Here is a 13,719-nt window from a genome sequence, read left to right on the forward strand (position 1 = left end):
GGAGGATCATTGGAGGCCAGCAATTCGAGGCTGCAGTGAGCTGTGATTGCATCACGTCACCCAGCCTGGGTGACAGAATGAGACCCTGTCTCAAAAACCCGCACAGACACCTTTACTCCCCCAAACCCCACTTATTCACTCTGATGGCACACGGGTGATGAACTCCTGCATGTCAGGCACTGTGCTAAGTACCTGGGCACCTGTTTCCCCACATGCATGGGCTTTACATATGTATTTGCACACACCTTATGCATATAACCATGTGTAACCCCCATGGATTAAGAAGATACATCCACTTATCCTTAAAAACACTCCATTCACGCCCCTCACTTTATCTGTTTATCCTGGTCCCTGATTGTCCTTTCTCCATTTTCTGTTTCTGTTTCTCTATCATCTTATGGCAGGCAACGTGAAGATGGTGAGGCTTGTGAAACAGCACAATTTTGAGGCAGATTCTGGCAGATATTACTTCACATTTATCTTTAAAACAGACCTCCCTCTTCCAGGCAAGAGCTCTGGATTTCTCCGGGGAAAGGGTGGAAGAGGGACACAGGGTTGGGTGGGTGAACAGGAGTGGCCTTAGTTGGGTCAGGTTGCTCAGTTGCTCAAAGACCGTGGACTGCAGACTCTCCCTTTCTCCCCAGGGCCCAGTTTTTTCCCTTTCAAAACCTGCTCTCTACCTGCGAGATGGCTCACATCTCTAATCCCAACACTTTGGGAGGTTGAGGCAGGAGGATGGAATGAGGCCAGGAGTTTGAGACCAGCCTGGGCAACATAATGAAACTTTATCCCTACAAAAAAATTTTTTTTCAATTAGTCAGACATGGTGGCATGTGCTTGTAGTCCCAGCTACTCAGAAGGCTGAAGCGGGAGGATTGCTTGAGCCCAGGAGGTCAAGGCTGCAATGAACTATGATCGCGCTACTGCACTCCAGCCTGGGTGCCAGAGTGTCTCAATAAAAAAAAAAAATTGGGTAGATGTGGTGGCTCACGCCTGTAATCCCAGCACTTTGGGAGGCTGAGGCAGGCAGATCACTTGAGGTGAGGAGCACAAGATCAGCCTGGCCAACATGGTAAAACTCTGTCTCTACCAAAAATACAAAAATGAGCCAAGCATGGTGGTGTGTGCCTGTAGTCCCAGCTACTCAGGAGACTAACGCAGGAGAATTGCTTGAACCTGGTAGGTGGAGGTTGCAGTGAGCCGAGATGGCACCACTGCACTCCAGCCTGGGCGACAGAGCGAAACTCCATCTCAGAAAAAAAAAAAAAAAAAGATTGAAAACAACAAAAAAACCTGTTCTCAAGCAAGATGTGAAACTCCTTCGAAGACCCCAGAAGTAAAACATAAAAATTAAAGGACCTCTGCTCTGAAGAGGACACTAGAAACAGCAAAATGTGGTAGAAAGGGCTCAGGGAGTCAAGGACACGTTCAGGTTTCTCTAAAGACAGGTCCAAGCGGGAGGCTCAAGTCCACACTTCCTGGAGGAGGAAATCACTTTCTGGTGAAGCCAAGAGGTGGTGGCAGCCTTATCATTCAGGAAACCTTTGTGCCCGCCTCCACTGGAGCCCTCAGGTATCTGAGGCAGCCGCGCCGATGCCCAGGGGAAGGAGGCATTGAGGTGCTGAGGAGACAGCAGTTCTTTAAGTTTCAGAGGACACCATGCCGGCCTGGGCTTCCTGGGTGGCTGAGAGCAACTCAGCCTCAGCCCCAAAGAAGGTCCTGGGGCATCCAGCTAACACACGGGTGGGCAGTTTCTTAATTTCCAGTCTCTCCCCAAGAAACTTACACATGAGTTCACTCTACCAGATAAAAGGAGGACGAAGAGACTAACCTAGCTGGAGACCATGAGAAAGCACGCGGTGTTAAAGAGAGATCGGAACTTTATTGAGACTGATGAAATCAGAAACGAAAGAACACTGGAAAGGTTCAGCTACTGTCCAGGCACAGATCCTTCCAGACACTCCTCTTGGGGGAATCTCTGGATCCTTAAGTTTCCCCCAGTTGCTAATCCCCCACCCCAAAGAGTCAGAATTCTGCTTAAAGCCCCTCCACGGAGCTGGCCAGAAACCAGACACTGAATATCTGTGCGGGACTGATGGGCAGGCCTGTGAGCAGCAGAGACGAGAAGTCGGAGAAGGAACACGAAAAGGAAAACAGATACCTGACGAAAAGAAAAGCCCAAGGCAGGGAGAGCACGCTGATAACGTAGCCCCCTGAAAATATAAATATTGCATGAATGTATTAGCCTCATCCCAGCCATTTCCCCCAAAGCAGTGGTGACATCAACAGCTATGACAATGTCCACACAGTTGTGCGTGTTTTTTCGTTTTTGTTTTTCCCCTGACTACACAGAAAAACAGATCTGCCAAAGCAGCTCACAGCATGGAGAAGCAGGCCGGGGAAAGTGGGAGGGCCCATCCCCCAAGAGGGCAGACGGTACAGAAATGAGGTGAGGGGTTCTGGGGTTTGCGGAGGGTGGTTAATGAGAAGTGGGACAGATTCCATCTCATCAGCCCCTATCACAGGCTCCATGGATGCCCCTTGCAGAACTTACTTTTCTTTCCTGGTTGACTTGTTCCTTGGAAACATTGTCCTGAGTGCCCTGGAACCTCGGGTGTTCTTGTGGAAGGTTCCAGGCCCTCCACAAAGCCAAACGCAATGGCCCCTGTGACAGCATGCACCAGACTGATAACGATTCTGAGAACCAGGAATTCCTAACTCAAGGTTCTCTGCGTAGACCTAACCTGACGGCGAACTGGCTTACCCTGCCTGACCTCGGAGTGCCTCTCCCTCTGCCTGCCTTTCCACTGTCCTTCTGGTCCAGGATGACTTCCTGGTGCCGAGCTGGTGCATCCTGACTCCTGCCTTGTGGGTAAGGCCCCCAGGACAGCTTGTTCCCAAGAGAAGCGGCTGGCTGTGCACAAAGGAGTCCCTCGAGGCAGCCCGGGCTGGGTCTCCTGGGCGTGCACAGACTGTGCACCATGCAGATTTCACCATCCAAAGGCTGCTTCTTCCCTGCGGGGCCTGCTCCTCTGCTCCCCACCACCTGCTGCAGAGCCGTGCATGCTATAGCCTTGCAAGACTGTTACAAGCTCTCTACTCCCTCGAGTCTATGTGATCTCCCTAATATCTCTTGGCCAACATACACACATATTCACACTCATCGGTACTGAAGGCCCTGGCTTTCCTGCGGTGTGTTCAGTGGACATCTGCGTCAAGGTCAGGCGGGAAGGTCAATGTTAAGCCTTGGTGGCCGCCGACACCGAGTGGCTGGTGCTGGTTCTGACTCCTAGGAAATTGCTCCGAGTTTTAAGTGTTGATGCATCAGGGAATGGAGAAGAAAGGAAAGGAAAAGCCGTGATGTGGAAACCGCGAAGGAGCAACTCCGCTGCTGTTTCCACAGGGGAGTCGTGGAACAGCCTCCTCTGAAATTTGGGAGAGACTGGCGGCCTAAGGAAAAGGAGCAAGGTCTCCACTGTCCTCTCTGAAACCCAGCGCCTTTGGGATCTGAGTTTTCCAAGACATGCAATAGACAAAGACACACTGCAAACCAATTAACCCTCTGAGCCCTTCCACGACCTTCACTAAAGTGACTTCCAAGAGTAAATTACCTGGATACACCAACCAGTCCCCTCCTCCTGGGGATCGTGCCCCTGAGCCAAGCTGGCTTTGAGGAACATACCAGAGAAGTGGCAGTGGGGAAGGCAGATCCCCGTCCTTCCTGGGAACTCCTGTTCTTACTTGTCTAGTGTCCTAAACCACTGCCCCACCCCTTGAGGAAACCAGGAGCAAGTCCTGGGGATTGGCTCAAAACCCAGGTGGAGGCCGGGTGCGGCAGCTCATGCCTGTAATCCCAGCACTTTGGAAGGCCGAGGCATGTGGATCACTTGAGGTCAGGAGTTTGAGGCCAGCCTGGGCAACATGGTGAAGCCCTGTTTCTACTAAAAATACAAAAATTACCTGGGCGTGGTAGTAGGCCTATAATCTCAGCTACTCGGGAGCCCGAGGCAGGAGAATCGCTTGAACCCAGGAGGCGGAGGTTGCAGTGAGCTGAGATGGCGCCACTGCGCTCCAGCTTGGACGACAGAGCGAGACTCCGTCTCAAAAAAAACAAAAACAAACTCAGGTATATTCAAACCCAAGAGATTGTTCACTGTTGAAAGTCAGCCCAAAGTGAAGAGGCAGCCAAGGGAACAAACGCGAGACTGTGGGTGTGGAAAGAAGCCAAAAGGGACCTGACAATCTCTACGACTCAGGCCTTCGCTGTTTTCCCAGCTCCCAGGGGACAAGGAATTTCAGCTGCTTTTAGCTTTTTTGACCCTCACTGATGGAAGACACACTACAATTTAGCTGCTCTCTGTCATTCCAAGACAGGACCCAGAAAAAGCAGGTGGAGGCTGACTTGCATCAATCAGGCCTCCTCATTGAAGCAACAAGACAAGCACGCTAGAATTCACAGTTTCCACTCTCCTCCCTAGACCCACGCACCTGCCCCGACCCCTGGCCTCAATGAACTCCCAAATCTCCACTATGTAATAATTCCTGCCACTGTGGCTCAAAGGGTTAATAAACCGGGACTTCTCAGACAGGACACAAGCTCATTCACCAACAGGAACCCAAGAACCGCTATACCACCTAGTGCTTCCTGTAGCGATTTTTTGGGGTTTCGCTACACCCTGTTTTGTCACAGTTGAGAGCACCTGGATTCTTCCCTAGCCCGAGGCTACCCAGGAGGCCCGGAAGCTCCTGAGTGATGGCCCGCTCAATCTTCTCCAGAAAGCAACCTCCCATGTAGGAGCACTGCTGGGAGAGCAGTTTGAAACTGGAAATGGGATTGATGCCAAAGAAGTCCTTATAGGCCTCACGGTTGGGAAGGTCAAATTTGCTGACATTGGTCTTTGCCAGGATGGTCTTGAAGATGTAGAATTTATCAGGATCTTCCACAATGTCCTTAAAGACCAGTTCTCCATCACTGAAGAAGGTCATTTTGTCCTTGTAAGTCTGCAGGTAGCGGTCAACCAGGAGGGCGTGGATGCGGACCCGGATGGCGTGCTGGCGGATGAAGGCAATCTTGTTCTCCAATCTGTTCTCGATCACCTGATTCAGGTCTTCCAGGAGGGAGATCTCTTCTTGGAGGAACAGTTCCTGATGGGTGTCTGGCTTATACTCTTGTGGCCAGAAGGAGCTGACGTAAACCCTTGGGGGCTCTGTGACATTGATGAGAGGGGCCAGGCTCCAGAAGAGGGCCCCGTAAACCCGCATGAGCATTTGGGTGGCCAGATTGTCAGCCTTGTTCAGGATGATCCTTATCTGGGACTCACGCCCCTTCAACTGGCGGAAGAGCATCTCCAGCTCCAGACCCACATCCAGCTTGGTTGGGTCAAAGACGACAAAGATGAGGTCAGCTCTGTCGATGAACCACTGGCACACGTCGTTGAAGGGATACCCTTTGGGAGACAGAAGCGAGAAGTCAAACTGAGTAGACCTCCCTCAAAGCCCGCACACCTCCTTTCAGAACTGAACCATTCTGGGGGTTGAAAGAAGGAACAGCACTATGGATTTTCTGGGTGTCTAAAGACTATTAAAAAGTCAATGATATAACCTGTCCCTTGCCAACCTTCAACCAAGAACAACCTGATCCTTGTTTTTCTTGTTGGTTTGTTTTTTGAGACAGGGTCTCACTCTGTCGCCCAGGTTGGAGTGCAGTGGCATGATTACAGCTCACTGCAGCCTCAACCTCCAAGCTTTAAGAATCTTCCCACCTCAGCCTCCCAAAGTGCTGTGGTTATAGGCATGAGCCACCACATCCCACCTGATCATTGTTTTAATCTACTGTGAAATCCAAGTTTCCAAGAAAGCTAAATACCTGTTCAAAATGGAGATTGTCCTATTGTCTAAAAGGACCTGGGGCAATGGCAAAGATGCTGAGGGAGAGAAATGAGGAATTAGAAGAACATGAAAGAATGAATGCATTATTTAGGGGGAAGGAGTGTCGGCTTGGCATTGAGACCTGGACTAGAATTTGAGCTTTGCCCCTGGCCTGCTGTATATTAAATGCCTCTAAGCTCTACTTTTTTAGCTCCAAAATGACAAGAACAATATCAACATCTGAGTTGATATAAAGATTACCATGTTGCTGTAAATATAGGAGAGCACCTAAAATTCCAGTCATACAGCTGGTGCAGAATACATTTTAATTCCATTAGCTTCTTATTTCCTAGTTTTCTTTGCAAATAAGAAAACTGAGGAGATGAGGACTAACTATCTTAAAAACATTGAAATCTTTTTTTTTATAATAATGTATAAAATTATCCAATGTGTAGTAGGGGTACAATTTACTATTATAATTATTAACATTATTAATATTACTAATGCTACTATGAATGTTGTTATACCATAATAATATAATTAAATACACTATAATATTACTAATATTACTACTATTATTAATTGCTTCTAATATTACTGCTAATATCATTACTACAGGATCTACTTATAACCACAATTGGAGTTGTAACCATAAACTGAGATCCACCGTCTGGTCACATATTCCCACACTGCTCTGTTCAGGACTCACTGCAGATAGCCTTGCCTCATGGCAGGACTCAGTGGTCTACTCCATAGCCGCATGACTGGCAGCATCTGGCTTCTAGTCTTGTGGCCTGGTTGTCAGCCTTGTTCATTAAATACATTCACACTGTTGTACAACCATCACCGCTATCCCTCTTTGGAACTTATTCATCTTCCCAAATTGAAAACTCTGTACCCATTTAACAGTTACAGCCCATCTCCCCTTCCCCCGAGCCCCTGGTTAAAACCACTCCGGTTTCTGTCTTTCTGATTTTGCCTACTCTCATGTAAGTGAAGTCAGATAGGCCCAAAGTAGCGTTCCCCTGCTACCAGAGGGCAAGTAGGGCTTTGAAGAAGCCTGCTAAAGCCTTATGGGGAAGCAATCCTGGAAAAGCAGAAACCGGGAATAGGAAGAGTTGAAGGTCAGGTTCAACCTACAGCAGGCCCAGGAGCACCAGACCCAATTTAGCCAGAAGTCAAATATACTGTTACTGTGATCCAATTAGTCCAGGCCCTTGGCTACACAGGACAGACGGGACCTCCCGGAGACAACTGAGCCCCAGCTTGAACCTCTCAGAGCTGCTTGCAGAGAGGACTAGGCCCCCACTTTAGAAAATATTGCCGTCTCCAAACCAAATCAGTCCTCGGGAAGGTAGGAGGACCAGGCACTCCAAAACCCAAGTGGCATCGCAGTGATGACAAGAAGGGGTGGAAGTTAAGAATGCCTCTCCTGATTGTGGGCAACACTGGGCACACGTCCTCTCCCTGCCTGCCTACCACCCACTGTCAAAAGTCGTTTTCTTTTCTTTCTTCCTTTTTTTTTTTTTTTTTTAAAGACAGAGTCTTGCTGTGTCACCAAGGCTGGAGTGCAGTGGCATGACCACAGCTCACTGCAGCCTTGACCTCCTGGGCTCAAGCAATCCTCGCAACTCAGCCTCCCAAGTAGCTGGGACTACAGACATGTGCCACCATGCCAGCCTAATTTTTATAGTTTTTGTGGAGGCAGGGTTTTACCATGTTGTCCAAGCTGGTCTAGAACACCTGGGCTCAAGTGATCCATCTGCCTTGGCCTCCCGGAGTGCTGGGATTACAGGTGTGAGCCACTGTGCCCACCCTATTTATTGATTTATTTATATGAGATAGGGTCTTACTCTTGCCCAGGCTGGAGTGCAGTGGCACGATTACGGCTCACTGCAGCCTCAACCTCCTTGGCTCAAGCAATATTCCCATCTCAGCCTCCTGGGTAGCTAGGACCACAGGCACATGCCACCATGCCTGACTAATCTTTTAAATTTTTTTATAGAGATAGAGTCTCACTATGTTGCTCAGGCCGGTCTTGAACCCCTGGCCTCAAGGGATCCTCTGTATTGGCCTCCCAAAGAGCCGGGATCACAGGCATGAGCCACCATGCCTGGCCAAAAATAATTTTTTGAAACAGAGCTTACACTGTTCAGAAATGAGGGCTAAATTACCTCTTTCTTGCTGCTTGCGGTTCTCGATGATGCCTGGTGTGTCCACAAAAGTGACCCTCTCCAGAAGTTTGTGGGGAACCTCAATGCCAATCAGCTTCTCTAGGAAATTCTGGCCAAACTTCTCAAGGGGTGAGAAGGAGCGGGCGCTGTCAGCAGCCATGACGATGCCCTCGATGGTTTTCAGCTTGGGCCCGTGCATGAGGACCGTGAACTCCGAGGTGGTGGGTTCGGCGCCTGGCACACGGGGTGAGAGGTGAAGGAATACGTGATCTCTGTGAAACGGACCTACTGAGAAGCATGTGTATATGCTGGGTGTCACAGGGAGACTTTTGCAACAGAATTGCATATGTTGGCTAAGCTATTGGGGCTTTCTTTTAATTGTAGTAAAACATATATAACATAACAGTTACCTTTTTTTTTTGAGATGGAGTCTTGCTCTGTCACCCAGGCTGGAAAGCAGTGGTGCAATCTCAGCTCACTGCAGCCTCCATCTCCTGGGTTCAAGCGATTCTCCCACTGGTCTGGAACTTCTGACCTCAAATGATCTGCCCACCTTGGCATCCCAAAGTACTGAGATTACAGGTGAGGACCACCACACCCAGCTAATTTTTTGTATTTTTAGTAGAGACAGGGTTTCACAATGTTGGCCAGGCTGGTCTCGAACTCCTGACCTCAGGTGATCCTCCTGCCTCGGCTTCCCAACATGCTGGGATTACAGGCATAGAGTCACCGTGCCCAGCCTTTTTCTTTTTCTTTTTCTTTTTTTTTTTTTTGTGAGACAGAGTCGCGCTTTGTCGCCCAGGCTGGAGTGCAATGGCGTGATCTCGGCTCACTGCAAGCTCCGCCTCCCAGGTTCATGTCATTCTCCTGCCTCAGCCTCCCCAGTAGCTGGGACTACGGGCACCTGCCACCATGCCCAGTGAAGTTTTTTGTATTTTTAGTAGAGATGGGATTTCACTGTGTTCGCCAGGATGGTCTCCATCTGACCTCGTGATCCACCTGCCTTGGTCTCCCAAAGTGCTGGGATTACAGGCATGAACCACCGCACCCGGCCCTCAAATTTCGTAGTGGCATAACTTTCCTTTTTTCTCTCTTTTTTTTTTTTGAGATGGAGTCTCGCTCTGTCACCCAGGCTGGAGTGCAGTAGCGCAATCTCAGCTCACTACAATCTCTGCCTCCTAGGTTCAAGCAATTCTCATGTCTCAGCCTCCCGAGTAGCTGGGATTACAGGCATGTGTCACCACACTTGGCTAATTTTCATATTTTTTTAGTAAAGGCGGGGTTTTTGCCATGTTGGCCAGGCTGGTCTCAAACTGATGGCCTCAAGTGATCCACTGCCTTGGCCTCCCAAAGTGCTGGTATCACAGGCATGAGTCTTCATGGCCGGCCAGTGATTTAACTTTTCATGGTGCTTTTACACCATGAAAACATAGCATTCAAATCCCAACAATCACACAAGAAGATTGATTACCTGTATAGAGCTGATAGCGAGTATTTTCCAGTCCAAGGAGGTAGTTTATCATGGTAGATTTACCAACACTCCACGGTCCCAGGAACAGCACCATGGGCTTGGAGGTAATCTCTCCGTCTGTGGGCGACAGGAAGTAGAAATGGAATAAATCCAACAAAAGTTCAGACACAGGGTATGGCACCGTACTCCAAAGCATCTCACCGTCCATCCAATTGAGTTGTGGAATTCTCCATGAATCAGATGTGTGTAGCCCCCAGTGGCACTTCTCTTGCTACATAAGTGCGATCACCCAGTAAAAAGACACAGAAGTCACTTTTGGGCCTTGCTCAGATCCTTGGCACATCTGCCCCCACCAGAAGAAGTATCTCCGTGAATTCAACGAACCCTGACTTGGAACTCACTCTGGGTTAGGTCTCCTGGTTAAATCTGGAGGAGAAAAGCTTATAGAAAAAGGAAGACAGAGCTTCCACATGGAGAGAATCTGGGTTGAGAATGGAGGATGGATGTGGAGCAGCTTGTATAATCTTGGGTGATCTGGACTCAGACCCTACCTGTTTCCAGCCTCTGCAGCTTTCCTCTCTTCCAACATGGGGATCCCCAAACTCCCAATACAACCTAATCCTGGGCTCTAAGGCCAGTCTCTCTCTCTTTCTCTCCTCTTTTGCTTATAATGAGGGTCTCCGTTGCCCAGGCTGAAATGCAGTGGTGCAATTGTACCCCACTATGATGACTGGGCTCAAGCAATCCTCCCACTTCAGCCTCCCAAGTAGTAGCTGGGACTACAGGCATGTGCCACTATGCCCAGCTACTTTTTACATTTTTTTGTAGAGACGGGGTCTTGCAGCATTGCTCAGGCTGGTCTCAATTTTTCTGGGCTCAAGCAATCCTCCCACCTTGGCTTCCCAAAGTGCTGGGATTACAGGTGTGAGCCATTGCACTAACCCTCTTCTAGGGCCACGCTCAAACACTAGCCTCTAAAGTCCATGACAAATTTGCCAGTGCCCAAAACCAAACAATGAACTGGCAATTCTTGGGTCCTGCATCCAATGTCCTTCCGAAGGCCATGTTGGGGAGATGACCCAGCCAAGGGCCACTCCAGGTGGGTCCCTAAGAGGAAAAATAGAATGCTCTAGTGCTTTCAAATCCAGCGGCCAGGGAGGGAAGGGGAGAGGCTTTCGGCGTGGGGTGTGGTCAATCTTACTGCAGATTTTCAGGCCTCAGCTCTTTCAGCTCTTCTCTGGACTACAGCACAGAGGGTCAGCCCTGCATAATTCAGCACCGAAGTTCTCCAGACTTGTCTCCCTGAGGCCAGCAGTTCGCCCAAAAAACACTAGGCACTCCCCTCTTGTTTCATTTATTTGTTATGATTTTAATTTATTTAATCTCTTGGTTCAAAGATCAGGAATATAAAATGGTAAACAGTGAAAAGTTTCCCATCTCCGTCCCAGTCTGCCTCAGCCCTCACACCCCCTGGAATAGGTAACCACTGCTGATTTCTTACATGTTATTTTAGACATTTCAATGCATATGTAAGCAATATTAGTAGCTATCACATTCCCCATCTTTTCTTTTCTTTTTTCTTTCTTTTTTTTTTTGAGACAGGGTCTCACTCTGTTGCTCAGGCCAGAGTGCAGTGGTGCGATCATAGCTCATGTAGCCTCGACCTCCCAGGCTCAAGCAATGCCCCCACCTCAGCTTCCTGAGTAGCTGAGACTACAGGCATGTATCACCAAGCCCAGCTCATTTTTGTATTTAGAGTAGAGATGGGGTCTTGCCATGTTGCCTAGGCTGGTCTCCAACTCCTGGGTTCAAGAGATCCACCCACCTTGGCCTCCCAAAGTGCTACTATTACAGGCATGAGCCCGGCACCCAGCACTTCCCCATTTTTTTTTTTTATTTTTTTATTTTTTGAGACACAGTCTTGCTCTATTGCCCAGGCTAAAGTGCAGTGGCACAATCTCAGCTCACTGCAGCCTCCGCCTCCTGGGTTTAAGCCATTCTTCTGCCTTAACCTCCCAAGCAGCTGGAACTACAGGTGCATGACACCATGCCTGGCTAATTTTTGTATTTTTAGTAGAGATGGGGTTTTACCATGTTGGCCAGGCTGGTCTCGAACTCTTGACCTCAAGTGATCCACCTGCCTCGGCCTCCCAAAGTGCTTGGATTACAGGCGTGAGTCCCCACACCCGGCCCCTATCTTTTTACAGAGAGTGCTGCCATGTGCTTCCTCTTCTGTATCTTGCTTTCGGATGTTCTGGTCTTCCTTCTCTGAGGCTAAAGCTCAGTCCTAACCAGGTGGAGTCTTATACAGGGCAGGCACACGTACATTGCCTGAAAGCAACACCATGGCCCTGCCCCATCCCTTCCTGCCTGTGAATACACAGGAGACACATCTCTGTGTAAGTCAAGCCCTGGCTGAGGGCCAGGAAGGGATAAGGAGGCTGAGAGGGTGGCAGGAGTCCCAAGTTACAGCCACAGAGATGTTACAGTCTCTTAACACCGGCCCAGGTGACGACAAGGAGAGCCCTAGATGTTCCTGTTCTCTGAGACAAGCCACAAACAGGGCCCTTTCCTGGTGCTGTGGTTTCGGCTCCTCACAGCAGGGGGCACCGCTGGCCTACGCAGGAGGTGGGAGGTGAGCCTGGGAGAGGTTACAAGGAAGCTGGCCAGAGACTAGGAGTTAGGAGCCAAGCCCAGAAGGCGAGCGCAGGGGCCAGAAAGCAGGCCCGCCCTGCAGAGCGCCATGCCCTGGGGACACTGGAGCTCCTGGCCCCTGCTGCTGTCCACATAAGTTTCCTGGGAGGGCCAAGCCTCTGGGTCTTAGGGCCAAGAGAGGAAGAGAAAGCCTTTGGGAGGCTCTGCAAGCTCACACCAATGGCTGTGCGTCCGCTACAAAGGGGGCGATAACTGGCTCCTAGACTATGGAAAAGCAGTGTAGGCAGCTGTGGAACCGGGTATTCCCTGCTTCCAGCTGTGTGATCCTGGGTAACCCAGCACGTCTCTGGGCCTCAGGTTCCCCTCTGTAGACAGGAAGAACACAAACCCTATTATACCCTGGCCACTTACAGCCATCCAGAGCATCAAACGAGATCACATAGAAACAGCCAGATTAACACAGGGAAAGACTTGTAATCTCATTCACAAAACAATAAGATACCATTGCTAAATTTTTTAAAGATGAGTAACTTTTTTTTTTTGAGTCGGAATCTTGCTCTGTCACCAGGCTGGAGTGCAGTGGTGCAGTCTTGGCTCACTGCAACCTCCACCTCCTGGGTTGAAGCATTTCTTCTGCCTCAGCCTCCCAAGTAGCTGGGATCACAGGCAGGCACGTGCCACCATGCCTGGCTAATTTTTGTATTTTTAGTAGAGATGGAGTTTCACCACATTGGCCAGGCTGGTCTTGAACTCCTGACCTCGTGATCCGCCCGCCTCGGCCTCCCCAAGTGCTGGGATTACAGGCATGAGCCACTGCGCCCGGAACAAAGATGAGTAACATTTTTAAATGGCATTGCTGTTGGGAAACAAGGATTCTCATCTACTGTTATTAAGAGTACAAATTGGTATCATGGGAGACAATATGGTAACAACTAGCAAAATGTTTAATTGCAGTGTTCCAATTTTTTTTTTGGGGGGGGGACAGGGTCTCACTCTGTCGCCCAGGCTGGAGTGCACTGGTGCAATCTCAGCTTACTGCAACCTGCAATCTCTGCCTCCCAGGCTCAAATGATCCTCCTGCCTCAGCCTCCCAAGTGGCTGGGACCACAAGCACATGCCACCATGTCCAGCTCTTTTTTATTTTTTTAAGACGGAGTCTCGCTCTGTCACCCAGGCTGGAGTACAGTGGCACAATCTCAGCTCACTACAACCTCTGCCTCCCCAGTTCAAGTGATTCTCGTGCCTCAGTCTCCCCAGTAGCTGGGATTATAGGCACCCACCACCAGACCCAACCAATTTTTGTATTTTTAGTAGAGACAGGGTTTTGCCATGTTGGCCAGGCTGGTCTCAAACTCCTGGCCTCAAGTGATCTGCTCGCCTCAGCCTCCCAAAGTGCTGGGACTAGAGGTGTGAGCCACCGTGCCTGGCCATAGGATTGTTTTTAAAAGTGCTATGAGCCATCGCGCTGTGCCCCAATTTTTCCGTGTGTTTTGTTTGTTTGTTTTGAGATGGAGTCTTGCTCTGCTGCCCAGGCTGGAGTGCAGTGGCAGG

The 13,719-nt window shown here is 49.5% G+C and overlaps 1 protein-coding gene across 15 annotated transcripts in view; it reads right to left on the reverse strand.

Moving 5' to 3' along the window:
* Positions 1-1,862: 1,862 nt before the first annotated feature.
* The window catches only part of SRL (sarcalumenin), a 67,060-nt gene continuing 55,203 nt past the window's right edge, over positions 1,863-13,719 (reverse strand). For all 15 annotated transcript variants that reach the window (XM_045383075.2, XM_074028743.1, XM_065536909.1 and 12 more), the window contains 3 exons: positions 9,514-9,630; positions 8,043-8,276; positions 1,863-5,447 (listed from right to left, as the gene is read on the reverse strand). In XM_045383075.2, the coding sequence (XP_045239010.1) occupies positions 4,636-5,447; positions 8,043-8,276; positions 9,514-9,630 (1,163 nt within the window). In that variant the 3' untranslated portion in view covers positions 1,863-4,635. The remainder of the gene's footprint in view (positions 5,448-8,042; positions 8,277-9,513; positions 9,631-13,719) is intronic.

The sequence above is a fragment of the Macaca fascicularis genome, chromosome 20 (genome assembly GCF_037993035.2).
Source record: "Macaca fascicularis isolate 582-1 chromosome 20, T2T-MFA8v1.1".
In the NCBI taxonomy this organism is placed as follows: Eukaryota; Metazoa; Chordata; class Mammalia; order Primates; family Cercopithecidae; genus Macaca; species Macaca fascicularis.